Below are 16,788 nucleotides of genomic sequence, written 5' to 3'. Positions count from 1 at the left end.
TTTCTTCACATTCTTATTTTTGACATTTTATTGATCAGAAAAACTGTCCTTAATCATATTTTTGTTCAAAAATATTGTTAACATACTTTAAAATGAGGATCAAATATTAATATGATTTTCATATTATTTGATATCTTTGTGTTATGTTTTTGAATAAGTTTTTGACGTTTTAGTGATGAAGAAGACGAAAAATGAAAGGGTCATCAGTTTTAAATTTGAATTGGGATGAGTTATTTTTCTTTTTTAATTGGATTTTAATGTCATATTATCCTTGGCTTATATTAGTAAAAGTGGTTATATACACACCACATTTTTAAAAAAAAATATAAATATACCATATTTTAATTACATTAGAGGTCATTAACCTTCATTCATTATAACACTTATATCTTTCAAGTTTTTTCTTCACATTCTTATTTTTAACTTTTTATTGATCAGAAAATTTTGTCCTTAATCATATTTTTGTTCAAAAATATTGTTAACATACTTTAAAATGAGGATCAAATATTAATATGATTTTCATATTATTATTTGTTTTGCTTATTTAAAATATAAAGAAAAAATAAGTCTTTATTCTACATCCCTTTAAATAAAGCCAAAACATGTTTATTGATATAAAAAAAAAAAAAAAACCACAGCATATTACTTTTACAATTATTTTATACAATAATTTAACACGTCAATTATAAAAGAAATTAAAGAAAAATTTGGAGTTCAGGAGAATAAGAATGTAACGAAAAAATGTTTGAGACATGAATATTATAATTTGTAAAAATTTTGGACCTTTCATACAATTAAAATGTATTCTAATTAATTATTAAAAAAATTTTGTATGAATACATTTAGCCTTTTAGTATATATAAACTTTACAAATTGTATTTTTTTTGTATTTTTATATAAAAGATGCATTTATCACTTATGCATAATAAGTTAGGCTTATCCCCTAAATCATTTTAAGGTCCTGTTTAATAGCCATTTTCTTAAAAATGAGAATGAAAAATATAGTTATAGCGGGACCCATACAAGAGATACAAAATTAAATATGATGAATTAATGTGATAGATAACAATCATATTTTTTATTTTTATAGCTAAAAAATGGGAATCAAACGAAACTAAGGGAGTGTTTGAGTCACATTATTTTGGTAACAATGCATTCTTGAATAGTGTATTGATGGGAAATGTGTGGTTAATAAATAAAGAAAAATTTTTGATCTGCATATAATATTATTTTATTGAAAAATGTGTGGTTGAAATAATGACAAATCACTATTTAAGAATATTTTTTTTTGAAATAATGTGGCTCAAACACCCCATAAGTTAAACTTCACCTATTTGAAAAAACAAATAATATAAAATATTACCCTAAAAATGTAAATTGACCCTAAAGTCCAACATTACAAATATTTTTAAAAGAATAGAAAATAATATTTCCAATACTATAAAATATATACACACTTGGGGCACCATTTCCATTCTTTTATAAAGCACATAAGATATTACATGCTTAGAAGAAAACAAAGAGAAATCCAAAAAGAGTAAAAGCAAAATAGATTTGACAAACGAAACAAAACCAAACGAAAATGGGAAAAAGTCAAGCAAATTCTTATCCTCTTCTAAAAGAGATACCTAATAATCGCAATAGACTCTCGTCCACAATTTATTGGCAACGTGTCAACATCTGCCCTATCTTATTCCCATGTGTTTCAACGGTTCTGATTGACCCACATAACTTTAGCAGTACCACACGGACTGGGCCATTTCTCGTCTCAAACACATGGGATAGACACACTTCTTCACCTGGATAAAGCTAGCCGGATCTCTTCCGCCAATAAATTAGGGGCACTAAGGTGGGGCAAATGGCCCTCAACGTCCAAAATATGCACCGTGCTCCGCCCTCCGAGGTGGTTCTTCAGATAAGTCGCAACTGACATCGGCACCGACACATCCCTAGCTGTTTGAATTATGGAACATGGCACCTTGACTAGGCCTAATACACCCCTTAAATCACTATTAAAAACAACTCTTGATACAAAAAGTGTTATGTCTGGCCTCATGTTAAATAACGTCCGACTAAATTCCCTCACTGCCGCCGGCACGTCGGCTCCCACCGCTAGCGGAGCGAACCCATTTACCCATGCGTCATAATTTGCCTCCATCGCCGAGAACACACTCTCAATTTCTCCTTCTTCGATGCCACCATGGTAGTCTCTATCATTCAAGAATCTGAAAATAAATTTTCAATATTGATTAGTAATCTTCGTTAAAAAAAGAAACTCATTTGTGCGATCGGATGATTGAGAATAAGATACGTCAAATGGATCAGATATAGGAGTGTTGTTTTGCTAAAAAATCGAGCAATTTCTTGAATATCTCAAATGCGAATAATCACTAGAATAGTTTCGATTAAAACATAACTTTGAGTAGTTTTTAAGCAAATCAATGAACTTTAGTGAATACTCATTAAATATATTGACAAGATGCTTTCCACTTTATTGGCACTTTGAACAACAAAAGGCACAAAGATTCCCATTTCTGGGCTGGTCTAAACACAAAGTAAAATTGTTACTTTTGTCTGTCCAAGTATTTCAAGATGCAGCAAAATTATTGGATAAATTACCTCGGAGAAGCACCTATGAGGATGAGTTTGGTGAAGAGCTCTGGTCGCCGAATAGAGGCCAAAATTCCGATCATGGCAGAGACAGAGTGACCAACATAAGCACAGCGCTCGACACCAAGAGCATCGAGGATATGCAGAAGGTCATCAACATAGGCATCGAGAGTGGTGTAACGACGAAAATTGAAGCTATCAGGGTTAACACTGCCCGCACACACAAGGTCATAGAGGACAACCCGATAATCACGCAAGAAAAATGGTAGAATGTGCTTCCATGCGGACTGATCCGTGCCGAAGCCATGAGCTAGGACAAGGATTTTCTTGCCAGAGCCCTCCACTTGCACGTTCAAGGCTTCTAATAGACTCTGGCCCATAATCTTCTAGATTTGAAAATGATGAATATGAGGGAAAAGATTTGGTGGGTTTCGGTAAAGACTTTAGAGAGCGGAAATGTTTGTATGAATTTTGTTTTGTGTGAGTGGATATTTTTCACATATATTAGTGTAGTGTATGTTTGGTCTGCTATTTATATAGCTACGTAGAAAGTATATCTACGTTGGTAGTATTTGCTAAGGTGACTTGGGATGTCTAGTTTGAGAAGGTGACAGCTGAATCTCCAGTGTGTATTGGTGCTAACCACAGTGATATAGTGCATTGGGTCATTTGACCACCCAACACCACCCCACCCCAACCCACAAAAAAGAAAAAAAAAAAAAAAAAAAAAAATTTTTATGAACAGTAAATTTAGGTATCAATTAATCACAAAAGTAAAAAGTACTAATGGATGAAAAATATGAAATTTCTTGTCTTATCAATATAAGAAATGGGATCTCAACCCACATGGAGTCAAGTATGGATTTCATAAGTTTATGCGAGTGGGTTATAAATTTCAACGTAATATATTTAATAAAAGACCATGTTAAATTAATTGATGCATTTTACATATTATTCTTTTATTTTTCGTTATTTATATTTATGGAATCATGAATAATAGTTAAGTATTTAAAAGGCATACTAGATGCCAACAACCAAATCAAGTCTTCTTGATTGGCACAACCTGAGAATTGTTCTCAGGCATGAGAAATTTGGTTATGTCCTCAAGTAACCTTTTCTAGAGACACCTGCTAATGACTTGACTAAGGAATAGGTGGCTGCTATAATAACATAGTGATGATGACAATACTGTGACTTGTGTGATGCTTGCATTATATCACTCGAATGATAAAAGCAACATGAGGGTATAGATGATAATTTTTGATTTTTATCTCAAAGAGTTGTATAATGAATAATCATTTGTAGAAGGATATGAGACTTCTAAAAACTATACTGGTGCAAAATGACATAAGCATCTTTAGTCAGTGCTCATGTACTAAAGATGAATGACATTGTGAAATTGTTTTAATTGAGTTCAGCCATGAACCATGAACAAAGTATTGACTTGATTCTACAATCTTTGCCAAAGAGTTATTCATAGCTAATTGTGAATTTAAAGATGAATAAACTCGAGCGATTACTTCCTAAGTTACTTAATATGCTTAAAATTGTTAAGCCCAATATCAAAGTATGTAGTGGGCAAGCTATTGATTCATCTAAGGATACTAGGACAAAGTTTAAAAGGACTTTGACAAAGCGTCCAAGGTGGCTAAAATAGTTAAAGTGGAAAAGGACAATAAAAAATCTAATGACGCTTGTTATCATACTGGAATGCTGCAAGGCTTATATATACTTCATTAGCTTCTAGGGTATTAAAGACCAGATATAATTTCATATTTGTATAAATATGCATAAACTAAATAGAAGTAGACCACTGCAAAATAGAGAAGTTGACCTGCACGTTAAAAATGAACAAATGTTGTTATATTGCTTATAGAAGCATATTTCTTATTGTTGCCTTTAGGCTAACTATTAGAATTAGAGAAATGTTATTTTGTTCTCACCATTACCAAGACCATTATTTAAGTTCCATGTTTGGACATGAATTATTTCAATGTTAAGGACAATTGTTGTTCATTTTTATCTTGATAAAATCTTAATGGCTATGATAAATTATAAAATGATATTTATATTTTAAATATTGAGTGTTCTATAATGAGTATAGAATTTGAAAAGCATAAAAATGATAATTTGAATAACACATATGTCCGGCATTACAGACTATGTCACATAAATGAAAATGTAATTCAAAATTACATAGAGATGTATACTTGGGTCAAATGATTTTGAATCTAAGCATGATGATCAAATCCCTTTTTACTTGAAAAGGTGAAAAATTTGCACAGTTACTGGGTCTAATACACAATGATGTATGTGGACCCATGTCAATTAATGCTAGATGAGGTCTCTATTATTTCATCATATTTACTAAAATAGTGATATATATTTGATGAAACTCAAGCATAGAACTCTTGAAAAGCTGAAAGGATTCAAGTTAGAAATAGAGAAATAAGTAGGTAAATGTATTATCACATTAAGACCTGATTGAGGTGGAAAGTATTTAAAAGTGAGAATTTTAGATTATCTATAAGAGAATGAGCTCCTCTCGTAGTTGAATCCACTACATACTCCAAAACATAAAGGTGTATATGAAAAGAGGAATCGTAGATTATAAGATATAGTGGGATAAATAACTAGCCATGCAAACCTCCCAAAATCATTTTGGGATAATGCATTGATTGCCATGTGTTATATAGTAAATCTTATCTCATCTAAGTTGTCGATACAACTTCATACGAGTTATGGAAAGGAAGAAGATCTAAGTTGTCCCATATTAAAGGTTGGGAGCGCTTATGTGAAGTGCACTAATAAGACAAACTTGAAGCTAAATTCGAAAAGCGCATATTCATGGGATATCCAAAAGAAGCAATTGGAAATAAAACCTATAATCCAATTTCCAATTGAGAAGAAGGTATCCTTCGTAAAACATGTCATATTCCTAGAGAAAGAATTTATTCTAAAAGAGGATAGAACAGAATAAATCATGAAGGAGTTCAAGAATCTACAGATATAGTTAACCAAGTAGATGAACCTAAGTTCGATCCCACACTTGCTGAGAGACATGATCTTGCTCAGGTAGTAGAGACTTCTAAAGATACGTAAGCTCCAAATAATCTTGTAGGATCATTCAACCTCCTAGAAGGTATGAAGCTATGATTACTAATCCAAAATTACTAATCGAACACATGGATGGAAATATCCATACATACAAGAGAAACATTAGCAGTAAAAAGATTATAAACAAAGGTAAGGAATTGACTTTGATGAAATCTTCTAGCCTATAGCCATGATAAAGTCTATTTGAGATTTGCTTGTAATAGTTACATACCATGACTATGAATTATAGCAAAACGATGTTAAAACTACATTCTTTAACAGGAACTTTCGAGAGGAAGTGTACAGGACATAACCCGAAGGTTTTGAATTCAAGGAATCTAACAAGGTATGCAAGCTTGATCGATCCACTTAAGAATTAAAGCAAACATCTAGAAGCTGTGATGAGACAATTAGAAGGTTCGATATTAAAAATGAAGATCAATTGTGTGTTTACAAGAAGATAATAGGAGCATCGTCGTATTCCTAATATAATATGTAGATGACATACTATTAATAGGATATGACGTCTCTATATTTCAATCGTTGAAATTGTAATTGTTAAAGGATATCTTCATTAAGGATACGGGAAGAACAACTTGATCTATAGAGATAGATATAAAATCTTGAGAATAATTTATATAGAAAAAATGAACTGAGAGTTCATAAATATGCTGATACTAACTTTTACTCAGATTAGAATGATAGCAAATTTTAATCAAGATATGGTTTACTCGTAATAATTGAGTGGTTAGTTGGAAATGTCTCAAACATTAAACAACTTTTAATTCAATAACAAAAATCTAATACACTATTGTTTTAGAAGTAGCAAAGAGTTGCACTATGGATTATGAAGTTCATTAATGAATTTGGAGTAATTCTTAACATTATTGATCACTCACCTTTGTATTGTGATAAAATTGAGTAATTGTGCAGGTTAAGGAACTAAGATTTCATCAATAATCTAAACATGTATTAAGGCAATATCATTTCATTAAAGAAATAATACAAAGAAATGACATAAAGAAAGAACGAATTCTCACAATTGATAATATTGCAAATCCATTGACAAAGAGTTGTCACATCCTAAACATGATTGTTAGGTAGATTTTTATGACAATTATATACACAAGTGATTTTATCTAGCACAAGTGGAGTTTATAAGTTTTATGCCCTAAGTCGAATTAACTTTGGACATAAACAATTTTAATACATAATTGATGCATTTCATTTATTACAAGTCTATTATTTAATTTATTATATTAATAAATTAAACAATAGAATCAGTAGATTCAAGTCTCAGTAATATGTTAATCACAAAAAGTTATATTTACAAGATACAAATTATATATTACTGAATCTTAAATCATTTGTGGTCGCAAGTAATAAGGAGATACGAATATCATTGTTACGAATATGCCATTATGTATGTCATTTCATATTTATAAAGTAAGTAGCTAATCTCACAAGTTACGTAGATATTTTATTATAGAACAAAATTTGAAAACCTAATGGATAGATTCCACATGGATAACTATCTGAATGTCAATGGTTAATCTATAAATTGGTTCTTCGACACGAGGTTATCATAGTGCCTTATATGAGAACAATTATACTTTGGTGATATTGGATGTTGTTCAGCTAATGGTTGTTCGACGACCTCATTCGGGTATGTGAAGAATTATATGAAGGTTGTGAATGATCAATAGAGAATTTGTCACTCTTAGATAGTAAGAGATTATGATCTATATTTCATTCAGTTAAGTTGATAATGAGATCATTGGCCAAGACGTACTCATAGATCGAAAAAGAGTTTTCGACTTACATTAACTTAAAGTATATGAAAGATATGATCAATAGTTGAGATTGACACACATTAATATCTCGTAATTGATTGGATCATATTGACGGAAAGATAATAGTTTCACGGTAAACGAAAAAGTTTAGTTTTATCATACCACGTTACATTTTCGTCACATATATTGTTTTGATATATTGTTAGATATCAATTAGGGACGACGGATGTAAATTATTGATAAATTAAAAAGGTGTATTTTAATTTATCGATTTTGTTTAGATCAAAATAATAGTTCACATCGTTCGATATTGTGATTGGAAACTTGATGAGCCATACACAAGAGGAAAACTAGAAGATTGAGATTTATCAATTAATTAATTGACAAGTGTTGGACAACTAAATAATTAGGTTGCTTGTTAATATGTCCGAATTCATTAATTAGATTAATTAATTCGTGGACAAAATTAATCAATTGGATTAATTAAATATTGGATCGGGTTAAATTTAAGAGACGGGCCAAGCCTACTTGAACTTATATTAATAGGCTATTAAGGGTTTGAAAATTTATATGAAAACACAATTCATATTCTTGCTAGCACAAGAAAAGAAAACTCTAGTTCTTTCAATCTTATTCTTGTGTGGATTTTTATTGGAGCCTGAACAACTGGATACCTGTGAATTGTAGATCATAGATGTTCTCTTTCCTTCTTGACTTCCTATTTTCGGCTTTCAAGTTGTAGATAATCCTTGAAGGAATTCATCATATGTATAATTCTTTATCACAATTTCTCTCTAAACACAAAGAAGATCTTTGGCAGAAATTTATTTTATTTTTTGCTGTGTATGATTAAGTAAATTCCCAACATCGATTTCATATTTGAATTTTAATTCAAAATTTTTGCTTAAAATTTTTATAAATTTGTTCAATAATACATAAAAATATATCTAGAGATGTTAAAATAAGTCGAAATAAAATTTAACAATTAAAAAAGTAAACTAAACTAATGAAACTGAAATTAAGTATACATAAAAGTGCAAATGTACTTATTGATTCATAATAATGTATTAGCTTCTAATGAATATTCACGATATCTTTGTGTTATGTTTTTGAATAAGTTTTTGACGTTTTAGTGATGAAGAAGACGAAAAATGAAAGGGTCATCAGTTTTAAATTTGAATTGGGATGAGTTATTTTTCTTTTTTAATTGGATTTTAATGTCATATTATCCTTGGCTTATATTAGTAAAAGTGGTTATATACACACCACATTTTTAAAAAAAAATATAAATATACCATATTTTAATTACATTAGAGGTCATTAACCTTCATTCATTATAACACTTATATCTTTCAAGTTTTTTCTTCACATTCTTATTTTTAACTTTTTATTGATCAGAAAATTTTGTCCTTAATCATATTTTTGTTCAAAAATATTGTTAACATACTTTAAAATGAGGATCAAATATTAATATGATTTTCATATTATTATTTGTTTTGCTTATTTAAAATATAAAGAAAAAATAAGTCTTTATTCTACATCCCTTTAAATAAAGCCAAAACATGTTTATTGATATAAAAAAAAACCACAGCATATTAGTTTTACAATTATTTTATACAATAATTTAACACGTCAATTATAAAAGAAATTGAAGAAAAATTTCGAGTTCAGGAGAATAAGAATGTAACGAAAAAATGTTTGAGACATGAATATTATAATTTGTAAAAGTTTTGGACCTTTCATACAATTAAAATGTATTCTAATTAATTATTAAAAATTGTTGTATGAATACATTTAGCCTTTTAGTATATATAAACTTTAGAAATTGTATTTTTTTGTCTTTTTATATAAAAGATGCATTTATCACTTATGCATAATAAGTTAGGCTTATCCCCTAAATCATTTGAAGGTCCTGTTTCATAGCCATTTTTTTAAAAATGAGAATGAAAAATATAATTATACTGGGACACATACAAGAGATACAAAATTAAATATGGTTAATTAATGTGATGGATAACGATCATATTTTTCATTTTTATGGCTGAAAAAATGGGAATCAAACGAGAACTAAGTTAAACTTCACCTATTTGAAAAAACAAATAATATAAAATATTACCCAAAAAATGTAAATTGACCCTAAAGTCAAACATTACAAATATTTTTAAAAGAATAGAAAATAATATTTCCAATACTATAAAATATATACACACTAGGGGCACCATTTCCATTCTTTTATAAAGCACATAAGATATTACATGCTTAGAAGAAAACAAAGAGAAATCCAAAAAGAGTAAAAGCAAAAGAGATTTGACAAACGAAACAAAACCAAACGAAAATGGGAAAAAGTCAGGCAAATTCTTATCCTCTTCTAAAAGAGATACCTAATAATCGCATTAGACTCTCGTCCACAATTTATTGGCAACGTGTCAACATCTGCCCTATCTTATTCCCATGTGTTTCAACGGTTCTGATTGACCCACATAACTTTAGCAGTACCACACGTACTGGGCCATTTCTCGTCTCAAACACATGATATAGACACACTTCTTCACCTGGATAAAGCTAGCCGGATCTCTTCCGCCAATAAATTAGGGGCACTAAGGTGGGGCAAATGGCCCTCAACATCCAAAATATGCACCGTGCTCCGCCCTCCGAGGTGGTTCTTCAGATAAGTCGCAACTGACATAGGCACCGACACATCCCTAGCTGTTTGAATTATGGAACATGGCACCTTGACTAGGCCTAATACACCCCTTAAATCACTATTAAAAACAACTCTTGATACATAAAGTGTTATGTCTGGCCTCATGTTAAATAACGTCCGACTAAATTCCCTCACTGCCGCCGGCACGTCGGCTCCCACCGCTAGCGGAGCGAACCCATTTACCCATGCGTCATAATTTGCCTCCATCGCCGAGAACACACTCTCAATTTCTCCTTCTTCGATGCCACCATGGTAGTCTCTATCATTCAAGAATCTGAAAATAAATTTTCAATATTGATTAGTAATCTTCGTTAAAAAAAGAAACTCATTTGTGCGATCGGATGATTGAGAATAAGATACGTCAAATGGATCAGATATAGGAGTGTTGTTTTGCTAAAAAATCGAGCAATTTCTTGAATATCTCAAATGCGAATAATCACTAGAATAGTTTCGATTAAAACATAACTTTGAGTAGTTTTTAAGCAAATCAATGAACTTTAGTGAATACTCATTAAATATATTGACAAGATGCTTTCCACTTTATTGGCACTTTGAAAAACAAAAGGCACAAAGATTCCCATTTCTGGGCTGGTCTAAACACAAAGTAAAATTTGTTACTTTTGTCTGTCCAAGTATTTCAAGATGCAGCAAAATTATTGGATAAATTACCTCGGAGAAGCACCTATGAGGATGAGTTTGGTGAAGAGCTCTGGTCGCCGAATAGAGGCCAAAATTCCGATCATGGCAGAGACAGAGTGACCAACATAAGCACACAACAAAAGGCACAAAGATTCCCATTTCTGGGCTGGTCTAAACACAAAGTAAAATTGTTACTTTTGTCTGTCCAAGTATTTCAAGATGCAGCAAAATTATTGGATAAATTACCTCGGAGAAGCACCTATGAGGATGAGTTTGGTGAAGAGCTCTGGTCGCCGAATAGAGGCCAAAATTCCGATCATGGCAGAGACAGAGTGACCAACATAAGCACAGCGCTCGACACCAAGAGCATCGAGGATATGCAGAAGGTCATCAACATAGGCATCGAGAGTGGTGTAACGACGAAAATTGAAGCTATCAGGGTTAACACTGCCCGCACACACAAGGTCATAGAGGACAACCCGATAATCACGCAAGAAAAATGGTAGAATGTGCTTCCATGCGGACTGATCCGTGCCGAAGCCATGAGCTAGGACAAGGATTTTCTTGCCAGAGCCCTCCACTTGCACGTTCAAGGCTTCTAATAGACTCTGGCCCATAATCTTCTAGATTTGAAAATGATGAATATGAGGGAAAAGATTTGGTGGGTTTCGGTAAAGACTTTAGAGAGCGGAAATGTTTGTATGAATTTTGTTTTGTGTGAGTGGATATTTTTCACATATATTAGTGTAGTGTATGTTTGGTCTGCTATTTATATAGCTACGTAGAAATGCACGTTCAAGGCTTCTAATAGACTCTGGCCCATAATCTTCTAGATTTGAAAATGATGAATATGAGGGAAAAGATTTGGTGGGTTTTGGTAAAGACTTTAGAGAGCGGAAATGTTTGTATGAATTTTGTTTTGTGTGAGTGGATATTTTTCACATATATTAGTGTAGTGTATGTTTGGTCTGCTATTTATATAGCTACGTAGAAAGTATATCTACGTTGGTAGTATTTGCTAAGGTTACTTGGGATGTCTAGTTTGAGAAGGTGACAGCTGAATCTCCAGTGTGTATTGGTGCTAACCACAGTGATATAGTGCATTGGGTCATTTGACCACCCAACACCACCCCACCCCAACCCACAAAAAAGAAAAAAAAAAAAAAAAAAAAAAAAAAGACATTCTTGACTACATTGTTGATTTCAGATTCATTCCAAGTAACAAAAACAACTCAAGAGGATGTTCCCATATTGCTCATAGATTTCTTATTACGAATATAGGTTTTTTAACGTATTTGCAAAATTTAACCCCTAAAGCATGAATGCATTTGTTCACCTCTGAATCTCATTAAGATCCTGCATGTCAATAGATCCCCCTCCCAGTCATATCACTCATGGTAAAATCTTGGTTTATTTAATCATGAGGGACTCCCAAATACACTAATTTTCTATAATATAAATCCAAGAATATGTTACATGCTCGTATGAAATGCGCGCATTAGACGCACAATATCGGAGCCTCTTCAAACATGAAAGGACAAGGTAGGCCATTATTGCACATGCTTCAATTCTCAAGTTCGTCACAAAAAGGATAGTAAAGTGTATTGAGTGCGGTTGGAAAGAGAATCTTATTTGATGCCAGGTTTGTATTTTACAAGAGATTGAGAATATTAACGTGTGGATTACCCTTAGATTTAGAAACAGTTGGTTTTGGTAGTATTACTTCTGTACTTTTTATAAATTTTTTAACAGTTTCAATATTTGAGGAATATATCAGAAGTTAGTTTCAATATTTGAGGAATATATGAAAAGTTTTCTAATGAGTTGATGTTTATGCGTATTTGCTTGTGTATTAAGTAAATAGTTTTCTCAGGGACAAATTATTAGACCAAGCAATCACAATTCTCAATCTCATCCACTCAACACTCATCAATCTCCTCCATGTAATACTGGTTCTTCCGTATCAGTAATGACTCCACGATTACCTCCAACGTGATCTCAGCATTCCATTGATTTTTCCTTCGTTCTATCAATCCTGACAATTGTACATTCCAGAACTTTAGTGCATTCCATATTTCGTATAATGAACTTTGTTATTTTAAGCCATTGTAATACACAGAAGATGTAAGTTGGCCCTTCCCTTCATCTTATACATTACTGCTCTTCTACAGTTTTGTTATTTTTAATTTGGCATCAGAGCCAAAAGGCTCACGCTTACTTCAATCCTACCAAAACAGCTTCCGCACCATAATTCCTGGTTTCCAATGGCCACTGTTGACCTCGAAAATTGGTCCATCCACGTGGCCAACTGAAAGCTACTCCACGTATTCCTCCCTGCGCACAATCAACGAATAGTCAGACGCACACGGCCGGAACCAGCGGGGGTGGTGACGGCTGTATATACTCCGACGGTGAAATCAGGTTTAAGTGGACGGAACAGTACCCAGGGGCTGTGCAAATCAATGATAAAGGGGGAGGAGAAAATATATAAGCTTGTTATGGAGTGCTGTGTAGTAAGAGTTTCATTACCTTTACCTCTTGCCAAACCTTGGGTATTTATAGGTGGTATGAACCGTTGGATGTGGGACGCTTGTATACATCTGACGGTATGAGGCGTCCGCTCATAGGCGTCAATCAGCCGCGCCTGTAGAGTGGACGGACAGTTTGTTTCTTCTGAGTTGAATTGACATAAAGTTGTTAAGTCACATCAACTAGCCTCATGAAGACGTCAAATCAATTTAAACCTTAGGTGCAGGAAGGATCTTGGCACAAATCTCTTTCTGAAATTGACGGCGGATCTTCTAACCGGGGTCCACTTGGCCTTGACCTCGGGGGGAGGGGGGCGAGGTGCTTCGGCAAGTCAGTAGTAGGAATCACTATATCACTTCGAAAACACTTCGGACGGGTCTTTATCGGGTCGGAATATGTGGTGTTGCAAGTTTCGAGGCGTTTCTCTAAGCAATTCCTGCGAGAAAATTAAACTTCCGGCGACCTTACATCGTTTCTGGCTAGGAAAACCTCCAAACACGTAAGTTTCAGTACCTATTTGGGCTTTTAAATTTTGAAAGAATGGTCTCAGAGGGGAGTTTTGGTTCGGGGAGGGGTTTAGAACTGGTGAGGATAGACGAGCCCATTGTGGCGACCTCCTCAGAAATAGCCGAGGCAATAATAGGGGGGAAAATATATGGAAGCGACCGAATAGCCCAGCAGATACTTCTGTGCATTGGGGGGCATCGGATTACCCATCCAAATTAAGAGAGGCCGACCTGAGGAGACTTAGGACAGAGTATAGGATCCCTGATAACATAGATTTGATCCTCCCCTGGCTGGAAGAGAGAGCCTGCTACCTTAGGTCGGGCTGTGTGGCCATTAGTGAGGCGATCCTTAGGGCCGGACTTAGGCTGCCCGTTCACCCATTCTTTAGGATGGTACTTAGATCCTATGGGCTAGCCCTGACGCAGCTCAATCCGAACTCCTGGAACCAAATGGTAGGCTCCTGGATGTTGTGGAAAGAGGCGTCATTAGGGGTGGAGATGCCCCATCTCTGTTTTCCAGACCCTTTATATACCTAAGGTTACTGCCGGGGGGATAAGACCTAGGGATGGTATTACCTTACTTCATGGGGTTCCCACACTCCATTCGTGGTCGATCTGCGGAGCTCCATCAAAGAATGGAAGAGCTCATGGTGCTGGCTCGCAGGGCGATGGGACACGATGGAGGGGGACCCCTGGCGCCTTTTACGGTCCCGACGAAGTATTCAACACTTAGTGAGTATAGTAGTAGTTTTTCCTTATATTTCTCTTCGGTTCGAATCGTGCCTAACAGTTACATTTCCTTTATAGGCGCTCTTCCTCGGTACGAGCTGTCAACTGAGGACTTTGACACCATCTGTGTCATTTATCAGCTGCCTCAAAAGAAGAGGTCTTACCACAGGCTGATCCGAAAGAACATCCACTTCATTACTCACGATCTGATGGCATCCCAAGGTAACTAGACCAAAGCCTTTGCCTTTTTATTCCGAACTCCCAATACTTGTATTAATTCCTTGTTTGCTCTTTGCAGACAACTTTAATAAGAAGTTTTCGGTGCGCCCCGACTTCAAGACCATCCAGAAGATGATGGCAGAGGCACGGGCGTTGAAGGCCTCCTCTTCTTCGTACAAAAAGCAAATGGAGGATTTGTGGAAGTCAGTAAGGGGCTTCAGCCTCCGACGAAAAAGGAGGTACCGGAGGACCTGGAGGCTGACCTTCGAAGGAAGGGCAAGAAGAGTGCCGACTCTCCAAGGCGCCCAACTGTGGCAAGGCCACCCCCAGCTCTGAGGCAGACCACAATTCCCATCGGGGTGGCCATCCCAGAGAGAAGGCCCGCCCAATTGAGCTTGCCACTGCCCCGGCCACAACACCCCTCGCTGCAGTGCCAATTGACCAAGTACCGGGGCAGCAGAAGACGAAAATGCCCCGTCCCTCTAAGGAGGTCGACTTTCTGGGCACTAATTCTGAAGAGCCCGCGAGGGAAGGGTTGGAGGCTCTTCCTCCAGAAACAGCTGCGGTGACGGTGGTCCACAATAAATACTGGATAGAGGAGTGGAAGGACTACACCGCCTCCTGTACGGCTGAGGATTTGGTGGCCGCGAACAGTGCCTACGTGGCTCGGGCCCTTAGTACAAGCATCCAACTTGAGGGCTTGGTGAAGGATTTGAACTCTAAGAGGGAGGACCTCGACAAATGCCTCGAGGAGGTGATGCACTACGAGGATGCCATATGAGTGGCTCAGGCCAAAGCCACGCAGGCAGAGGAGGGGAAGAAGGAGGCTGAGGCCCAGCTAACTGTCGCCAAAGTAGAAGTGGAACGACTGAAGAAGGAGTTGTACAAGGTGGAATGCCAAGTGGTTGCTGTGACTCAGCAGCTTGATCACGCCAATGAGCACCATAAGCTCGCCACCAATGCTCTGGAGGCCTCCAACAAAGAAAAGGCAGAGCTGAGGCAGAAGGCAGAGGCTCAGTCAGAAGAGATTGCCTCTTTGAAGGAGGAGTTGAAGTCTGCGGGGGAGGTGGCAGTCCAGAACTTCATAGACCACTTTGAAGACCATCCTCTGTATGACGACTTCGCCAACTTCTGGGCCTCATGGAGTGCCCAAAGCTTATTGGGTCGACTGAAGGAGGTGCACCCTACTCTGGACATCTCTTCATTGGAGGCAGAGTTTGGGGGGCCAACTGGAGGTCGGCCTGATAAGCTCGTCGAGGGGGCTCCGGAGGCCCAGGAGGCGGCCAATGTAGAAGTCCCTCCAGCAGAGTAGGGTTACCTTTTGTAATGGCTTCGGCCTCCTTGTACTTAAATTTATTCAATGAAATGAAATTTTTGCTAAGTATTTGGGCTTCTGCTTTTTTATGTTTTCTATCTGTTTATATTTGTATGAATGCAAACGTCAGACTAATTGCCTCGTGACAATAACCAGTTAATAACTGTGGACCCGACCACTCAAGTTAATATAAGTTTAAACACTTAAGTGAGTATGGAGTGACTCTTAATGCTAACCTGTTAATAATTTGAGATCGGACCACTTGAGCAAACATGAAGAGTGCCCTAACGTTAGCTAATAATTGACGATCGGATCGCTTAAATGAACCTTCTGAAGGACTGAGGAAACTATTCACTAATTGATGTGGCTTGGAAACGAAAATTCATTACATAAGATAAATTACATCACCCTTTAAAAAGGTAATTCTAGCACTTAGGGAATTTTACAACTGAGATCAGATCAGAACAATCGATTCATTATAATATATTGAGATCGGATCAGAACAAAGTCTCATTATTGATAGTACTTCCTCAAGTGTTCGATGTTCCACTGATAAGGCAGCGCCTTTCCTGACATATCTTTGATTTCGAAGGTGCCAGGTCAAGATTCCCAGCGGATGCGGTAAGGGCCTTCCCAGTTTGGGCCAAA

General features: G+C 35.6%; 2 protein-coding genes across 2 annotated transcripts; both read right to left on the bottom strand.

Moving 5' to 3' along the window:
• Positions 1-1,457: 1,457 nt before the first annotated feature.
• On the bottom strand, positions 1,458-3,109 carry LOC111367410 (probable strigolactone esterase DAD2). The gene is made up of 2 exons (XM_022988263.1): positions 2,620-3,109; positions 1,458-2,225 (listed from the first exon to the last, which is right to left on the bottom strand). The coding sequence occupies exons 1-2, from the start codon at positions 2,988-2,990 to the stop codon at positions 1,796-1,798; spliced, it is 801 nt and encodes a 266-aa protein (XP_022844031.1). The 5' UTR covers positions 2,991-3,109; the 3' UTR covers positions 1,458-1,795.
• A 6,601-nt stretch (positions 3,110-9,710) lies between these two features.
• LOC111367408 (probable strigolactone esterase DAD2) lies at positions 9,711-11,583 on the bottom strand. Its single transcript, XM_022988262.1, has 2 exons — positions 11,089-11,583; positions 9,711-10,477 (listed from the first exon to the last, which is right to left on the bottom strand). Exons 1-2 carry the CDS (start codon positions 11,457-11,459, stop codon positions 10,048-10,050), a joined length of 801 nt encoding a protein of 266 aa, XP_022844030.1. The 5' UTR covers positions 11,460-11,583; the 3' UTR covers positions 9,711-10,047.
• Positions 11,584-16,788: the final 5,205 nt, after the last annotated feature.

Source organism: Olea europaea, chromosome 18 (genome assembly GCF_002742605.1).
Source record: "Olea europaea var. sylvestris chromosome 18, O_europaea_v1, whole genome shotgun sequence".
Classification (NCBI taxonomy): Eukaryota; Viridiplantae; Streptophyta; class Magnoliopsida; order Lamiales; family Oleaceae; genus Olea; species Olea europaea.
The sequence above is the reverse complement of the archived record's forward strand: the minus strand, read 5'-3'. Positions and strand labels throughout refer to the sequence as shown.